Raw genomic sequence first — 18,373 nt, 5'->3', positions numbered from 1 at the left:
CTAAAGTTACTGACCTGCTGAACTGGTTGTTTCAAGTCTGGCAGCATATCAACATACAGAGTGGTTTCTGTAAATCTTAGTTGGCCAACAGTCTTTCTGTCAAGTGCGTGTGTTAAGCAATTGGTTAGCCTGAGGATGTATTCAGACCATTAACTCACTGTGATGGACAATAGAATGTTGCCAGGTGAAAGGCAAGTGGCCAAGGCACAGACTCAAGAGAGAGTTCATTTTTCATTTAAGTGGCCTAATCACATATTTTGAAAAGCGAGTCAAGCCACGCAAGCAGGGTATTGTTCTTCACTGCTGTATGTGTGTGTGTGTGTGTGTAGTCCCACCAATCTTGGTGGGACTATAACTTTGGAGCTGATCGGTCAAATGTCAAGTTCAAAATCCAGTCAAAGTGTGATCCGAAAAACACTTTTTCCAAGATCTCGCCAAAAAATATAGAGAGACAAACTAAAGGTTATATTGGTGAAAAAATGATTCCCCATATTATGATATGGTATGATAACTGACGTCATGTATCTCTGCATCAAATAGGACCACAGACACGACCTGAAGTTTATATACATAGATCAGAAAAAAAATAATTCAGATGGTAGGAATGGTGACATCGTGATGTCACAATGAAGTCAGAAAATGGCATTTTACAGTTTATTGGCTTTTGTACTATGTGCAGTATGAGGTGCTGTACATTCTTGTGTATGCCCAACACTTCACACACTGTTAGTATTTCTAAATGTACTCAGAATCACATGACTCATAGTGAGCAGGAATTCCTTTTACACAATGAGATACTGAAAATCATTAATCGTGACAGTGTGCGCAGTTACCAAATAAACATTGCCCACAAAGACACGCATTTATTCTAAAATGTCACCAATAAGTTCTGTGAATTTGAAGGAGTCAGAGAGGTGAAGTTATATATTCATAGTGGGTATTGGATAGCTGTAGAGGGTGACATGTTCTTATAGGCGTCTGAAATGACACGGCCTCGGCCAAGTCTCACAAGAGCCGTGTGTGGGGGGTTGAAGCTGAAGAATGGGGGATTTGGTTGAATGCCGGGAAGCCACCGACTGCTTAAAGAAGCCAGCTCCCTTGTTGGGGCGGTCTATGGATCAGCCGGTCCGGGCCGCACGTGTATCTTAGCCCCACCCTCTCGGGCGCCACAATCCTCTTACTGACCCACACGCCATCCACTGCCCGTCAGGTGGCCACTGCATTGTTCATACTGGTGCGTTATGGAAAAACTTTTCAGGTCTCAGCCATGTGAGTCCCCTTTGACTTAACCACTTGTCACCTGCATTGAAAGAGGCTGCACTTGGACAGTCTGCTAACATATCAGTCATAGAGAATTGTCCACCATACAACCTTTGGTCTGACCGAGAATATTGATTAGTATATAAGATTGTATGATGAATAGTTAGTTTACCCTGGTTTCGTTAACAAATCATGCATTTGTGTGTTTTATTTAGGCTTACATGTAGACAAGGGCTGTACTTTTTTAGCAGAAGGCCCTCTAATTCTGTTCATTTCTTTTGTCTTGATGACGACTAGAAAAAACGTGAGTTGGAACCTTATTGTAGTTGATTTTATTAGAATATTTTGTTTAACACAGTGTTAAAACAACTCTTTATTTTGTAATGGAACACCGCAAGGATTCAACATTTATCTTTTTAAATGTTCACAGTTGTTGTTCCTGATTGTCTCATGTACCTGTGCGGCTCCTAAGTCCAATGGATGTAATTTACAGCATCTCACTTGCCTCTCTGTGTGCAGTAATGCCTGACTGGAGTCCTCTGCAGGTCTGGTCGCGGAGGGTTGATAGCCAACAGTTCATAGCCTTGACAAGGGATGGTTAGATTCAATTACCTGCTGAGATTTTTTCTGGTGGTGTCAGCTCAATGAGGGGAAGTCCGTGGGGGAGGATGATTTCAAGCAATCTTGGCAATTACCACAGGCGATGAGCTACAACTAAAAGAGCTAAACTCTCTGCTCCTTTGTTTCATGCTGTATTGTGTGTGTGTGTGTGTGTGTGTGTTGTTTTTTTGTCATTATTTACTTAATGGAGTGCTATTGTTGTTCCATGACATGTTGAAAGCCTTTTGATTCTTAGACCTAACTTCAGATAATGCTTTAAAGTCACTGATAATTAGTAAGTTCAGGGTTAATGTTGCTGTTCAGAGGTGTCAGTCTACTCTCTGTATCATGAAGTGATAAAATTGCTTTATACTTTCCATACCTCTCAAAAATGTTTTTGCTTTATTTGTTCTGAAAACAAAGTTAGGTTAACTTTGATGTTGGCTTTCCACTGCTTTGGATCAGTTTCTTTCCAGCCATGTGCCTGAGGACGTGATATCGCAACTGCTGAGTTGTAATTTTGCCCTCACGTTTCTCTGGTGTGCTTCATGCATATTACTCACACAGCTTTAGCCCTGCACAAAAACTAATCAGCTTAATGATGTCATCAGCCCACGCATCCATCCGCATGCACTCTGCCCCCACCCAGCCCGACAACGTACGCATGTGACCTTAGTGTGGCTACCTGAGTGTGATCGAGCCGTTAAGGTCGCTGTCCTGTTTTGTATGTGTATGAATCCATGACCAGTTGTTGACTGTATATTGTCCATATTGTCGACTTTTATGCTATGACATTTTTGTAGCTTTAGTGACAAATAACTTCTGATAACTTTGATTATTTGATATTTTCTTAAGTGCAGCAAACTGAAACTGCTACTGCTCTCGTCATGTTGTCATTTTTGACAGCAATATATCTGGGGGTAAAAAAAATCTTTTAAAAGCCATAATTCATGGAACCTGAAATTAGCAATTAGCAATTATTTCTGATTTTGAAATGCAAAAAAATATGTATTGCAATCATTTTGCATTGCGTATTGCATTTGTTGGAATTCATCTCATCATAGTCATTTTTAATTGTTCCTGAAGGCTTTTTGTGAAGTGTCAAATCCCACATCCCCAGTGTGTTTTACTGGTGTCATGTGCTAATGCTCCGTCCCATGGGAGACGCTCCTCTGAACCAGGCTGTGATTGTGGCCTGGTTCCGTTCAGGTGTACACTCAGTCTCCACTGCAGTCCACTGGGGTCACAGGTGCGGCCAATGCTGCTTCCTCTTACCACTCTCGCTTCCTCTTACCACTCTCGCTGTCATTCACACCCATGCACGCAAGCATTCACACACACATGCACCCAAAATACAATATTCACTCCAACATTTGTTTTTTAGGGATCATTTTATCAGTGACACCTGCAAAATATGTGTGTATATATATATATTTTTCCCCCCTTGCATGTATGACAAGAGCAGAAGGCAGAGAAGGGAAGACGAAGAGATGTGGTGCAGTACAGTTTAGTGGCTGTAGCTGGTCATTATGCAGAGCTGCAGGGTGTGCTTATCTATAACTGTGGTCAGTGGAGCATGAAAAGCTGAAGACGAGCTGAAAGGGTGTAAATCCCCCCTTCCCCTTCTCCTTCTCCATGCCGCCCACACCTCCCCACTCAGCCCAGCCCTCCCTGCCCTCATCCTTCTCTCAGCCCATCTTGGCCTGGCCCTGGCCCCGGCCCCGGCCTTGTCTTCCTGAGGCCCTGGCCCCCAGCATGCGACTGGTGAGGCTGCCCAGCTGCAGAGGATCAGCTGTGGCCTCAGTGGGCCCGGAGGGCTGTCTCTCTAAAGAGGAAAGAAAAAGCTTGCGTATGGCCAAGGTGCAGTGACACGAGTCTCTGGAAAGCAGCTGCAAGGGGTCGGAGCTTTGTGACTATATTTATAATAAGTGTAAAGATGTAAAAATAAGTCTTCATGTGGCTTCTTTCAGTCACTTCACTGCATTTTGTGCAAGAGAATGATTGTTATGCTTGTTGACTTGGCAAGGACAGGCAGTGGTGTATAATTCTATGTAGAACATGACTGCAAATGTTTACACCACATCTTGAAAACAGACTTCAATTCTGTTTTCAAATTTAAAAAAACAACCATTTATGCTGTGTAGCAATTACATTTAGTTTTGATAAAACCAAATTCTGTTGCCTAGACCATTTGTGATTATTTGCCTTCTTCTATATCCCACTGTATCTTCTTCGATATCTCCCCCCCCCCTCTGTTCCCTCATTTCCCTTTGTTTTTACTGTTCACAGCAGTGCTGCAGGTGTGTGTTAATGTATGAAACCACATGTTGTGTAGTTTATGCTGCTGGTTGCACAACTTGTTGTTCTGTTTTTTTTTCAAGTGTCTCATACATATAATAGTTTGGACTTGTTGGTTAACGGTTAATGGTCTGTTAAGGAAGAGGATAGAAGCGCACATGAATGAAAGAAACTTAGTGATATGCAAGTTGCATTTATGGAGATGAGAGTTTGCTCTGTCACCGTGAAGAGCAAATTATGCTTGTACTAATCATAAAGGGGATCAACCTCAGGCCTGATCTGGGTTAAATCGCCGCGGAGGAATCTTTGTATGAACCCAGGTTGGGCAAAGATGGATGACATTCATCCGAGCCCTTCTTCCTTCCTCTCACATGAGAATGCATGAAATTGACCCCTGATTGACTGGACCTTAGTCTCCGAAACATCGTCTAATCAGGTTGTAGGTGAACATTGAAAGTTTCATTTGAAACGCATCAGAAGGCTGCGTCCTTGTTTAGATGAGCCACAGAAAGCCTGGCTCACAGTTGCTTATTAATTCTCATGGCCATCACTCCCAACACCACAATTCAGTTTTTTCCACAGTCGCAACTGCTTGCCCAGGCGTCCTGTGTCCACGCCGGGCGTGCTGGCAAACAAAACAGCAGATAATGTTGCAGCCTTCTCTCTAGCTGGACTCTGGAGGATTGTGATTGGTTAACAAAATGCAAAGATTTGTTTTCGCCTTCACTCCCACTCGACGATGCTTGACATTTTTCTCCTGCAATGGCACAGCCTTGAGAGTGGGAAGTGTGGGAAGTGTAGAGAAAAACACGACTCTGTGAGACTTTTTTCTTTACTGCCAGGGATATGGGGGTGGGAAGGTACTTTTTTGTCAACTCAAGATTAAAAAAAAAAATCTTTTAATAGGCTGCTACAGTTTGAGCCCACATTCAGTGCCATCCCCCCAGAGATCACTCGTTAAATCATCAATCCCCTTCACGCTGTTTTTGGTGTTTTATGTCGTGCAGGCTTGTGTTCGTAAACTGAAGACGGAAATATGCCCCAAGTGCTTGGAGCCGGATCAGCATTCCTAGCCCATGTGTGGATCCTTCTTTGTCCTTCACCTCGGCCCTCTGTTGTTTCACTGTTCAACAGTTGTTTGGCATCTAATACCAAACATCTACACATACTTTGATGTTACGCACTGACTTGACTCTAATACCCAACTGGGGCTTTAACAATTCTTCTGCTTGTTGAATGTGCTCTTGTTCTCTCCGCCAGCGCTCTCGCAAAAAAGACAGACAGGGACAAGGGCAGGAAGCTCACATATGAATGTGTGATGCAGGGGAACGCGTTGCTATACCGAAGCGGCGTCCATTGCAGCGTTGGTGTTCACATGGTGGAAGACGTCGTCAGGGAGCTCATCGCATTTCTCCTCCGAGAGAATGGATGTGTGATTATGAAGTCATCAGCCATGAACCAGTGAGGCTGCGTGGAGGCGCCCCTCCTCATGGGTCCTCAGGGTGCCATTGATTGGTGACCATGTGTTTGTGCCTGATAGACTGTGAAATGGTGTGTTGCTGCGCGGCTGTGTGACACCTGCGTCCCACCGAGGTGATTGATTGGTTTGGTCATGTGGAATGTTCCCATCTGGTCCGCAGTAATGCATTTTTTTCCTCATTTGTGAATAAAAAGCGCTGGCAGGAGAATAGTTGGGCGCGGAATAAGGCAAAGGCCAAGCGAAAACATTTTCCCCTTTCCACCTCCCCCTTTCTTTCTTCTTACCCAGTCAGAAAAAAAAAATTAAATGGGCCGAGCCGTGGCACCTGATTATCCTGGGAGGGGATAAATACAATCAGGGAATCCACATCTCTCTCACACGGATGTGGATCTTAGGAGAGATGATTTGTTTTCTTAGTGAGTGAGATGGGCGGCAGCTCCTGATTCTCACTCCTACTTGCAGTGAAGTGAGAGATATCTTTGATGTTTCTGACACATTTTCTTGATTGGTAACCCGTTCAGGAGTCTCATCTAAAAACAATGGAGGGAACCACTTGAGCCCCAGTGTCTCTCATTCCTCCTGGTTGGATTTCTCTTAATCCTGGTTTCTCGCTTTTAATTGATATGTTCATTCCACTTAATGGCTAATTACACATCAGGCTGCACGAGCAGATGCATTCATCATCATAGTACGTAATAATCAGTGACATTTCAACAAAGAAAATAAATAAATATGCAAATAAGAACTCATTAACATTTGCTCTTGCTGTTTTGAATAATGTCACTGCTGACAAGGCTGCAAGCAGAAATGGATGTTGAGCTCAGGGGCAGGGGAGGAATGATTCCTTCCCACTAATGCTGGTCTGTAGATATTCTTCCCTCAGCCGCGGGAAGAAACTGATTTTGTACACTATACCTCCCTTCCCTGTTTCCTCATCCACACTGAGCTAACCTCTAACCCAACCAAGCTTTTATTTACTGTCAAACAGAACCTGGTGGAAGCATCAGACGGCTTTCACAGGATGGATGTACTCAAACTCTTGCAAGCAGGAAACAAAAGGAGGCATTTTAAAAGGTAGGGGGGGGGGGAAGTGAGTGAGTGAGTGCACTTCTGAATTGTCTCTCGTTGCTAGAGGAGTATATTAGTCACAACACGGTCTGTTTGATTTTACTTTCAGGCCGTCCACAGAGGCCAAAACTTGACATAACTTCTTGTAGGGTTGAGTATCATGTTGGAAGTTTATTAATTAACCCATCACAACGTCTGGTCCTTTATACCCACAATTTGTCATGGAACAGAAAAACAACACAAAGCTACATGACAGTATTTTAAATCTCTGAGCTTTCAATAGAGGTCAGAATAAGCTCATAATATGTTTCTTCTTGCCTTCAATTAGTCCAGCTAAGGGTCTGACATTAAGAAATGGTCTGTCAACTTGATAGGAAGTCCTCACATGGTCACATGGGCAAGGACAAACACGTGCGCTCAGAAAGAAAAATAACGGCCAAGTGAGCTGGTGTGTGATAAGTTCATTCGGTTTCTACACTAGCCACATTTCCCCATCCTGTACTATGTGTTTGTTTCATGACCTTGGCTTACCTAAGAGCGAGGAGAAGGGATTTGTTTTTTCTGGATGGAAAAAAAAGAGGCTCTTGGAATGCATCGGAGCGAGGCAGTGAAGCGTGCTCACTAATTGGCTGTTTTTGTGGCAGGGGTTTTGAATTGATCCCTGGAGACGCTTAGGTCACTACCTCTCACATTATGAGAATAAGGGGCTGCACACAGTGCAATGCTGTGCTGTGCTGTGCTGCAGCCGTGTGATCAATAAGGAGGCACACTATGAATCAGAGGCAAGCTCGTCTCCTCCTTCAGCAGAATGTTGTTTATTCACCTCACTAGCTCAGCATGTATCTGATGAAGATATTGATTTCAATTTTCAGCCTATGAAATATCTCGTAGATTTTCAGCCTGGCGTGTGGGGAAAAAAAGCCAAACACTGATATCATGAGGCAAAAAAAAGTTATTATTGGATCTGGCTAAACAACAGTTGAACTCTAGCTGTGATACAAAGTGCTATGTTTAGCTGAAACAGGGCACAGATGACACTGTTGGTACTGCAAAGGAGCCAAATCATTTGCTAGATGAGGGGCAAATTATCAAGATTATTCTGCCTCACTCTGCAGTGACACGATCATTTATGTCCTGACAAAATGCAGTCAGACCTCAGACGTTCTGAAACTTGCTGTGATCACGCAGGGCTGCTCAGAGGAGGGAATCTTAAAGGTTTTGATTTATATGCTATAGTGTTTCAAACTTTCAAACTTTATTCCGGGAACCTTAAAATGAACTACTTGTTTTGAGTTGTGTGTTGTTTTTTTTTACTGGAGCTAAAATATTACAGTGACCTACTTTATTTTAAAACCTGTGACGGTATTTGTGCATTTGACAGGACGTTGTGTCACTGCATGATAAGGGTATGTATTATATTCAGCTAATTTAGGCTCCTAGCTGTAGAACTGGCAAACCCAGCAATATGTTCCACATGATATATCACTGTGTTCTACTTTACCTCATCACCATAAATATATGCTCTCCTAAAATCTGGATAGCGATTCAGCCACATATTTGCAAACTTTGAGACGAGCATTTGAACCTTTGACCTGGGGGTGGGGGCGTCTGTTTTGTTTAGTATCTTGGGTTTTTTCCTGCTCAAGAAACAAAAACGAACAGAGGATTGGAGATGGAGAAGAGCAGGAAGGCAGACTAGTAACTCATCAAGGCAGCGGTTTATGCACCTGTAAGGTCAGAGATGATCAGATAAAGGGGGTCAGAGCTGCTGCATCTTCGGCAGCACAGTCTGAATGAACTCAGAGACCTGTTCATCCACGACCTCTAAACACGTCTCTGGAGTTAATCCCCAGTGCTGCCACATGGCCGGTCCCCTGAGCGCTGCTGTAACCTTCCCTTTGCAGGCTGATTCAGGTCGTGGGAGGTGGAGTACGGTCTGAATGGGTGGAATCTTAGGTCCAGTGTTGTGGTTCCACAGATTTTGTTGCTGGATTCTTGCTCGGCGCTCATGATGTCTAAGACGGGGTTTTCAGAGTCTGACACTGTGGTCTTCCCCTCTGACAAAGCTTGGAAAAAGGCCCCCCCTTAAGCTGTTTTCAGACATGAACTGAATGAACAGAAAATTGTGTCTGGACATTTTCCCGGAGTTTGCCTTTCACACATGACAAACGCAGCTGGAGATTGTACGAGTCAGACGCAGTCACACCAACAGGAACATTTCCATTCTATGGCGTCTGTTTAGAGCATGTACGAGGCAGGACATGATGAGTCGTCAGTTTAGTGTCATCAACATTTTCGAAAGATTTCCCCGCTGTATTCTCTCGCTGGCTCACTCGGACATCTTCCAGAAATTTCACTAGGGGGCTGGCAGGAAAAGTTCCAGAAAATGACTTTCACATACAGCCCCTCTGGAAAACATCCAGACTTCATGTGTGTATGTCTCAAAGCAGCTTCTGTTTCACTAATTGACTGGATGCGCATGCGATCATTATGATATTTGATCTCAGAGAAAAGAGCAATTGAGCAAAGGAGCCAAATATTGCGTTTGACATATTTTCAGATTGATCGCAATGAGTAAAAGAGGCCTGGCATAAGGCATTTATATATTCTGAGTTGGAGAGAAAGTTGGTCTTTGACCACATCTCACACGTTCAGGCTGATCTCATTTTTCAAATACAGGGAAATAACTAATGTATCATTTCTTCACTTCACTTCACTTATTTGACTTTTGCACTTGACTGGACCTTTTCACTCAGAAGACTTGGAATGAAATTGAAATTCACTAAACCATTTTTAGATTTTTGACAGGGAAAAAAGGGGAGAAAAAAACCCAGAGTAAATTCCCTGTCAAAAGATGTTTCATCATCCTGCCGTGATAGTGAACGTTGGTGGTATTCGACGGCTTAATCCTATTTCCTATTGTAAGAGCGATGGCTCAGAGCGGGATCACATTATTGTTACAAGAGAAGCAGCTTTGCCAGCTAAACCATCTTGCGTGATTTTCCCAGCTTCTTTGGTCTCTGGAGAGAGAGAGAGAGAGACAGAGAGAGAGAGAGTCTGCACAGATGCAGAGCAACTGTCTCCGGCGGGACCGCTCAGATAAGCGCAAGTGAATTCTCTCAGATGTGCCTCTGTTCACCTGCTCTAGTGAAAGCGATGTTCAGACCCGTCATCACTGTGTAACAAAAGATCCAGACTATGCAAGTTTTTTTTACCTCGCAAAAAAATATTTACTTTTTCCCCGAGAGTAAACAGAATTTAGCTCTAACGCTGGTGTCTGTAATATTTGGAAGTCTGACAAAAAATAATGTACGATGTTGCTACAGTTATTCATCATTCTCCCCCTGGAGCTCTCATTTGTTTGTTTGTTTGTGTTTTTTCAGGGGAGTAAGAACTGCTGAGTTTGGATATAGTGATGTGTATGATTCATGCGTGTTGTGTGCTGTAGGTTCGTTTTTTTTTTATTATTCCCCGGATGGGTGCTCGGGAGCTTTTTTTGATAAAAGGACACCGACAATTATCACTCTTGTCAGTTATTAATTCACTGAAAACATACTTTGCGACGCACTACACCATTTTAGTCGTGATAAATAACAAACCATTCTGCTACAACTACAAACTTATCTCTGTCAAATAGTTCATAGTGCGTTGTTACATGACCTGAGGGAGTCACATTTCTATGAAATACACTGATGGCAGCCTGAGTTACTGAAGTATGACTGTTTTTAAAAGCTCATGCAGGCTGGACAGCTTACTGCAAGACAGTGAAATATATCAAAGTCAGTCAGTTAAATCCTCTATCCACTGATCTATCTCTCCTTCCTTCTTTTCCTCTTTGCCTCCAGCCAGCAGCAGATTATATCAAAAGTACAATGAAACAAACAAAACTGTGCCGTTTACCTCAGTAAAAGGCACAACCGGTGACAATTATATTTTATAACTGTACTGTAAACACTGTAAAGCACTTTTGTGTTTGTATATATATTCTTGTGTAATACAAATACTTGTGTATTTTTGTGTGTTTATGTAATTTCTTGTTATTTTACGTGTCAGCATACTACACCTTACAGAAATGTGTGTGTGTGTGTGTGTGTGTGTGTGTGTGTGTGTGTGTGTGTGTGTGTGTGTGTGTGTGTGTGTGTGTGTGTGTGTGTGTGTGTGTGTGTGTGTGTGTGTGTGTGTGTGTGTGTGTGTGTGTGTGTGTGTGTGCGTGCGTGCGTGCGTGCGTGCGTGCGTGCGTGCGTCCATATTTCATAAAAGATAAAGAATATTTATATTTGTCCTCCTGTGTGTTTTTACAGGTAAATCAGAGAGGGCTTCATTTCTTGGCTATGGGAGGGAACCTGCAGCATCTGGCGGCCAGGTGAGTATTTAAAGTTGCTCCCAAAGTTTTTATCAAATTAGGGCCTTATAGAAATTTTCATACGACAAACCACCTACTACAGTATGTTCATAAATACTAAAAGAAATAGTTTTCTCGAAAACGAGTCAAACGAGAGTGGAGCACAGACCTCCTCTAAGGTTGAGCAATCCCCCACCTATAAGCTGTTTCACCCAAACCTTGCATTCCCATCTACATCTCCCCAAATATTATGCATTTGTGAAGATAAATGTCAAGTTTTAAGATATGACTCAAAATGTCACGTTTTGCCTGGTTTCGCAATGGTGAAGAATCCTTCCAAAAATCTGGATCCCTCCAAAATTTAAAACACATATTACCATGTCCAAGACCTATCTTGGATTCTCATGCCGTATGTAACTTGTAGAGTAACCCCGCTAAAAACCGACAGACAGACAGACAGACAGACAGACAGACAGACAGACTTACCAATCACATAACATTTTTGGCAGAGGTAACATAATGTCTAAATTGTTGTCTGAAGTTCCATCCAAGCAGAAGCTGAAAAAGCTCAACAGACCAGAGAAATAGACGTATTATGCTGCTAGTTTTTAGTTTGTCTGCTGGCAAACCCACCTCTCCATATCAACCCTTTGTTCTAGATGGATGTGGAGAACATTGACGTATCTCGGGAAATTCGACTCTTTGCCTCACCAACTTAAAAATGTTGCAAAAATGACACCTTGCCCCTGTTCCGTTGGTTTTATGAAGGGAACCCATGCTTCTGTTTAATGTAAATCCCTCTTCTCCTGTCCAAGAGTTCCCCTCACGATAATAAGGACCAACACAGCAGTCAGGCTTTTACCAGGACTGAGAGATCAGACCACTTAACTTAAATCTACTTCAGTACAACTTTTGTCTTTGTTCTACTGCTAATTTTTAACTTGCATGGTCGCCTAATGCATACACCCACCAGCAAACTACATTTAACATCAGACTGGTCAAGCCAACATGAGTAATTTTTTATGTTCTTGTAGAAAGGGCTTTTTGCAATGCACTTGAATCTTGGCCTTCTCTAACGTGACACTGCATAGTCACGAGATGTCGTGAGACACTCTTGATCAGATGCAGAGAAAATCTATGAATGACTCGTTTTGAATTTTTTGAGCAGAACGAATGCAGAGCAGACCTGCAGCAGCCGAGATCCGAGATTAGGCTCTGCTACTAAACTCTGCATATGACAAAGTTGTACAATCATGAGATGCAAATGTTTAAAACTGATATTAACAATAACAAAGTATTCTTAGAATGTCCTTTTCTTTGATTTTCTTGCATGACAGGATTTCTTCCTCACATGTCTTCCAAGGCACAACAGCCCTCATCGCTTCACTATTGTGTAATAAAACGAATTCACAGTTGTTCCCAGTCCAGGTCAGGCGTCCAAATGTTCATGGTTTCTATCTGAAAAGTTATTAGAACAAAGAGCAGAGCCAGTGTTGCTGCAGGGGTTCAGTTTCATTGAACAGCAGCAAACGTAGGTCTGTTGTAGATCTATGCCAGTCCTGCGGCATCGGGTTGTCAGAAACCAAACCATTTCTTCCCATTTAGATCACATTTGTTTCACGTGTACGCTGACTCAGAGAAATCATCTTCACTTCTTTAGTAGTCCATTTTATGTGTACACTCACCGAGACGTCAGAATAATTTGCAGTAGTAATTAGATGGTAAACTGTGGTCACAAAAGGATGCAAATGGTCAGCAACAATACTCAGAGACGCTGTGACATTCAAATGATGACTGATTAGTATTAAGGGACCTGACGTGCACCAAGAAAACTTTCCCCTCACCTTTGCACCACCAACAGCAGCCTGGACTGTTGTCAGGAGGCAGGTTGGGTCCACGGATTCATGCTGTTGATGCCAAATTGTGACCCTACCATCTGCAATCTATTCAGAAATCCAGACTATCAAAGCAGTTTTTTTTTTCTGTCAGCTATCCTGTGTTGCAGAGCCCGTGTCCACTGTAGCCTTAGATTTCTGTTCTTGGCTGATAGTTGTGGAACCTGATGTTGGAACCCCACCACCACCACCTCAACATTCAACGTGTTGATGCTTTTCTCTGACCACAGTTAAGACGGGTGGTTTGAAGTTACTTTAGCTCTTCTGTCAGCTTGAACGACAGCCATTCATCTTTAACCTCTCTCATCAACAAGACATTTCAATTTGCAGACCGACTGCTCACTGGACTCCCCCCCCCCCCCAATAAAAATACTCAGACCAGCCCGTCAGTCGCACCATGTCAAAATCACTTATATCACATTTCCCCCCCCCATTCTGAAGTTTGATCTGAACATCAACTAAAGTTCAACTGCTGTAAATGTCTCAGTGGTCATCGTCTCAATCCTCAGCCAGTAGAGGAGATTTTAAGAGGGCACGTCATGCAAGGTTTTGAGCCAACTACTACACATCGCTCATGATCCCTGCTCTGCGCGCCTCCAGCCGATTACTCTAATTAGACCAAGCTCGTAATTGGCCTCTTAACCTTAATTTGTTGGGGTTGTAGAGGTCAAATAGATATCGGTGATCGGAGGACGGAGTGAGCACTGTTAGCGCTGTGATGCAGAATTAACAGTTACATATAACAATTGCAATATTTTTTGATTCATTTTTCTTTTCATGAGTTTGTTATTACAGTAAGTACACTGATTGCTTCTCATGCTTTTGCATTATTATGTACACAAATTTCCCGAATTAAAAATGTCGTTTGTGCAACTAGAGTCAAATTACAAAAACGTAGTTGATGAGGACTAAAATTGCAAGCTGGGTATAAAATTGTTATTTTTTCTACCACAGTCAGGTGAATATAACACAAGATAATTTGATGTATGTTTGTTTTCTCTGTCAGTCTTCTCTAAGGTCGGACATTGTGTTGGCGAGTCCTAGTTCAGTGGCTACGTCGGGGAAGTCAACTGCTCCGTTCTACTCCTTCACTGCCGCCAATCCCAGAAAACGTTCTGTACAAAATCCTCCGGCCATTGGTCAGTTCCATCTCAGTGGAAGAGTTGACCCACATTTTTTTTATCTAGTTTTAAACTTCTTCTTTAGTTTCTGCACAGGAATCAGTGTAAATTCCTAAGTGTGTGGATGAATCTAATGTTATCAATCAATCAAATTTTTCCCCCATACTTTTATTGGTTCCAGAAAAGGTGTAAATGATGGTGATACGATGTTTCTACCCACACCGGAAAAAAAATTGTGTACCAACTTAAACAACTTCAACTTGGTAACACAAGCAATTCATTTTTTTTCTGATTAACGGTATGAATGAACTTGCAAACTTTAAGTAGAACAAATTGAATTTATTTGTTTGTCACCAATTGAGGTTTCAAGTTGGTATAAAAATTTCATTTTCAAATAGCAAAACCGTTTTCGACTTCCTCCATTTCCACACAGAATTCAAAAGCCGATTTGAAACAAAAAGAAAACAGTAGAGGGAGAAGCAGCTCTTTCCATGGAAAAAATAAAAATAAAAGGATGTCACTCTTGACGGCACTGTATTGAACCAAATAGGTAATTGTGGTGGAGAGGAAAAATCCTCCACATGTGCTTTCTAGACAGGATTAAAATCACTGACCAGAGCAAGAAACACCCCAGCTGCCCTAGAGAAATAAATCCAGTCTGAATGGGGCTTAAGGCTCCAAGAAGAATACAAAGTATTATTTGAAAAATTACAGAAAAATATAACAATAAGGTATCTTCCTGCTAGCTTGTGTATTGTCCCTTTTTTACAGTCTCAAGTTTTAAATGAATTTAAAAAGACGGGGTTAAAATATCACATAGCAAACATTGCTGATAAGTTTGAGACTGTTTGCGTGGCTGTCATAATGTATTCACCAACAGTTTTTTTTTTCTTGTGGTGAACTCATGTTGTGGAAAAAACAGAATTATGGCTTGTTTACAGCACATTGACAGTTGCTTCCTTTTTTGCCTGCAAATGAGTGAATGTGCTTTCATCTCTCCACAGATCCTCTACAAACAAAAAAGGTTCGCAAGGTCCCTCCTGGCCTGCCTTCATCTGTGAGTGGAAGATCATCTACCTCTCATATAAATAGATTTCACAGTGAGCTTACTTAAGCGCGCGCACACACACACGCGCACACACAAACACACACACACACACACACACACACACACACACACACACACACGCGCACACACAAACACACACACGCACACACACACACGCACACATGCGCACACACAAACACACACACACACACACACACGCGCACACACAAACACACACACACACACACACACACACACACACACGTCCTCCCTCTTTATTTTTTATTATTTTTTTTGGTTGGGGGTCTTTGAAAACGTGACAGCGGTGGTGCCTGTTGATTTAGAAAGCAAATTCTTTTCATGTTTGTTGTTTACATGCTTGTTGTTTAATAGCAGTATGTAACATCCTCTGTGAGGTACATCTTACAGTTTCGTGGTTGTGTGTCTGTGTGTGTGTCTGTGTGTGTGTTTGTGTGTGTGTGTGTGTGTGTGTGTGTGTGTGTGTGTGTGTGTGTGTGTGTGTGTGTGTGTGTGTGTGTACATGCTCAATTGTGTGTGCACATACCCCGGGGTGATTGATTTTCAGCTCTGCCCTGTCACAGTCTTCCCTCCTCGTAGACTCTCCTGGGAGAAAGAGGGGCTGTCAGAGCGGATCCCCAGCTCTGCTCTTTTGATGTTTAATTAGTCATTACGTAGCCGAACAGGAGGACAGACAGAGATTAATAGCACAGAATATCTGAAATTTCAATTGGTAATGATCCCGGTGGAGCAGAAACCATTAGGATGCAGAGAAGTGTGGAGCTCAGCTTGCATTTGCTTAGACAGGGGCTGTTGGAGTTCATTAATATGCATAAATCACTAAGTCAGATGTCCATTGTTAAAACCACAGCGGATTGGCAAAGGTTTTATTAAGCCTTGCCATAAATTCCTAGAACTAGTTCAAGACCATGCTTTCTTCTTCTTCTTTGTAATAAAAAGCAACTGGTTTACCAAAATCCCACCCTTTTCTTTCCTTAAACAATGAAAAGGTTTCCTTTGTCCTTTTTTTGTGGTGAGGGACTCAGAGACTGGATTTGCCTTTTTAGAGCTTTGATAATCGTCACCTCTGCTGCTGTTTTTCCCCAAATCAAATATGGAACAGGCCGGGGAACATAAAAGCCTGGCATGTGTTTTGTTTCTGGATTTGTATTTGAAAGGAAGTCTGTCAGAGCATGAGGGAGACAAGCAGTCCCTGGCAGCAGCAGCAGCAGGAACGCGTGCGCTGCCGTCCCCTTAAGTAAGTGATATATTTGAGGTCTTGTCAGACGGAGGGAGGGAGGCAAGGAATGGTGGCTTCGCGGGTTACATCTCTTTGTTGTGTAAATGGACGCTGGGCCTTTATTTGTCAGTGCTTAACACATGGGCGCAGGTGCGGCTCCGTGACTCATAAGAGTACAATCAAGCGGTACAATGCTAGATGGGGAAAAACAGTGACAGAGCACGGGATAAAATGCAGCTTCTTCTTGTCACTCAGTACTTCTCAGAAGATAAAGCCTGCAGCTTGGGGGAATTATCCCAGTTAGTCTTTGATCCCGTCTGAAAGAATAAAGATGGCAGTGTTGAATAAAGGGCTATAGGTCTCTTAAAACCTGCTGACAGAGAAAGGATAACATAAAGCCAGTTTTTTGATAGGTGCTATATGTGGAAAATGTTTGAGTGGGAGTTTTTGTCTGGCAGCTTTTAGGAGGTGTCTGGATAGTGGCCTTGGACTAATGGGAAGCACAGGTGAGGTCTGGTGGCCTGAACTATTGAATGGTGTAAAGTGCTACTTGTGGCCCTTAAAAATGTGTGTAGTGACTGTTGTAGAGTGTGATTACTGTGTGTCCAAGGTCCAAGGATGGTTATCAGCCAAGGCCAATGTTTGTGTTGCTCGCACCGCCTCTGGAAGCGGTGCGGGTGGTGTTGAGATGTGTCGGCGGGCGAACGCTCACCTGGAGTCAGAGCTACTTTGCTGGAGGCAGCTGTGTGAGGAGCCTGCAGCGCACCGTACCTGTGAGGCATGAATGCAGCTGCAGATGCCACTGAAAGCTTTTGCTTGTGTAAGCAAGCACGAGAGCCTCACCAGAGACCTGAATAGCTGCTTGATTTGGGGGGGGGGGGGGGGGGGGGGTCTGCACCGTGGTTCCTATCATTATGTCTACTGCTGGGAATTTTCATATTTATTTATTTCATTTTCAAATGCCGACCCCCCTCCAGCTTGTATTCTCAGTCCTCGGTCTAAAAATAATTGTATGAGTTTTAAATCAGATGGGCTCCGTAAGTTGCAAGTCAAAGGTGTATACACTACATGATGGAGTTGAATCAAAATATTTACGGGAGCACATCCTCCGTGCATTTAGGTCTTGACACTGCAGTGCACCAGGATGTGAAGGCTATCTGGACGGGCCAGCTGCTGATTGCACACACTGAAATGTTTATAGGGCTTTCTCATCTTATATACAGACACCCTCCTCCCTCAGCCACACACATACTTCCCTCTGTGGTCTGCTGGATGTGTGCTTGCCGACATGGGATACTGCAGATGTGGTTGTAATTGTGTGTATACCCAACGTCTGCCTATATGGTGAGGATTGTTTCAGGCTTGCCAAATGTAGGAGTTGCGTGACAGATAAACGTCTTTAAAGCGCTCATGCATTATAGCTTTACCATTTATTTGTGTTGCAGTACACACCTTGGCTATAATTGTCCGCCCGCATTATTTGACTGTATGAACCGAGTGCTGGGAGCGAAGGGCCGAGCGTGTTGTCACCGGACAGACAGGCTGCGATGCTGAGGGACGCTGATGGGCAGCTGTGTGGGCACCTGTTCGACAGGAGGACTGAAGATAGAGGGAGGTGGTCACTTGTGGGGGAAAGTTGCATCTTGTAGGATATTTATGGCAAGCTGCAAGGGCATTGTGTGTATGTGTGCGTGTGTGTGTGTGCGTGTGTGCTAGTTTGTTGTCTCCCCCCGCCTCTCTACAAACCCTTGTCAGAGGCACAGCGACTTGATGTGACACTTCCTCCATGGCTCTGGTGACGGTGGCTGCAGGATGAGAGAGAGAAAGTGGCGGGCTGAGATTCAGCTCGCCTCGGGGACTTTTGCAAGCGAGAAACCCTGAGTGTGGATGACAAAAAAGATTGACATTTGATTTTGACACTCCGAGAGATTCTTTTTCACTGTGTGAGCTGTGCGAAAGGAAGCGTGCTCCAGGCTTTGAATCTTAAGACCCAGAAATGTTCC

General features: G+C 43.2%; 1 protein-coding gene across 3 annotated transcripts in view; it reads left to right on the top strand.

The window, feature by feature from the left end:
- The window catches only part of tcf12 (transcription factor 12), a 59,852-nt gene that overhangs the window by 16,442 nt on the left and 25,037 nt on the right, over window positions 1–18,373 (top strand). For all 3 annotated transcript variants that reach the window (XM_047331478.1, XM_035627351.2, XM_047331477.1), the window contains exons 6-8: window positions 11,008–11,069; window positions 13,950–14,082; window positions 15,069–15,121. In XM_047331478.1, the coding sequence (XP_047187434.1) occupies window positions 11,008–11,069; window positions 13,950–14,082; window positions 15,069–15,121 (248 nt within the window). The remainder of the gene's footprint in view (window positions 1–11,007; window positions 11,070–13,949; window positions 14,083–15,068; window positions 15,122–18,373) is intronic.

The sequence above is a fragment of the Scophthalmus maximus genome, chromosome 4 (genome assembly GCF_022379125.1).
Source record: "Scophthalmus maximus strain ysfricsl-2021 chromosome 4, ASM2237912v1, whole genome shotgun sequence".
NCBI lineage: Eukaryota > Metazoa > Chordata > Actinopteri > Pleuronectiformes > Scophthalmidae > Scophthalmus > Scophthalmus maximus.
This window is presented reverse-complemented; position numbering and strand designations above follow the sequence as displayed.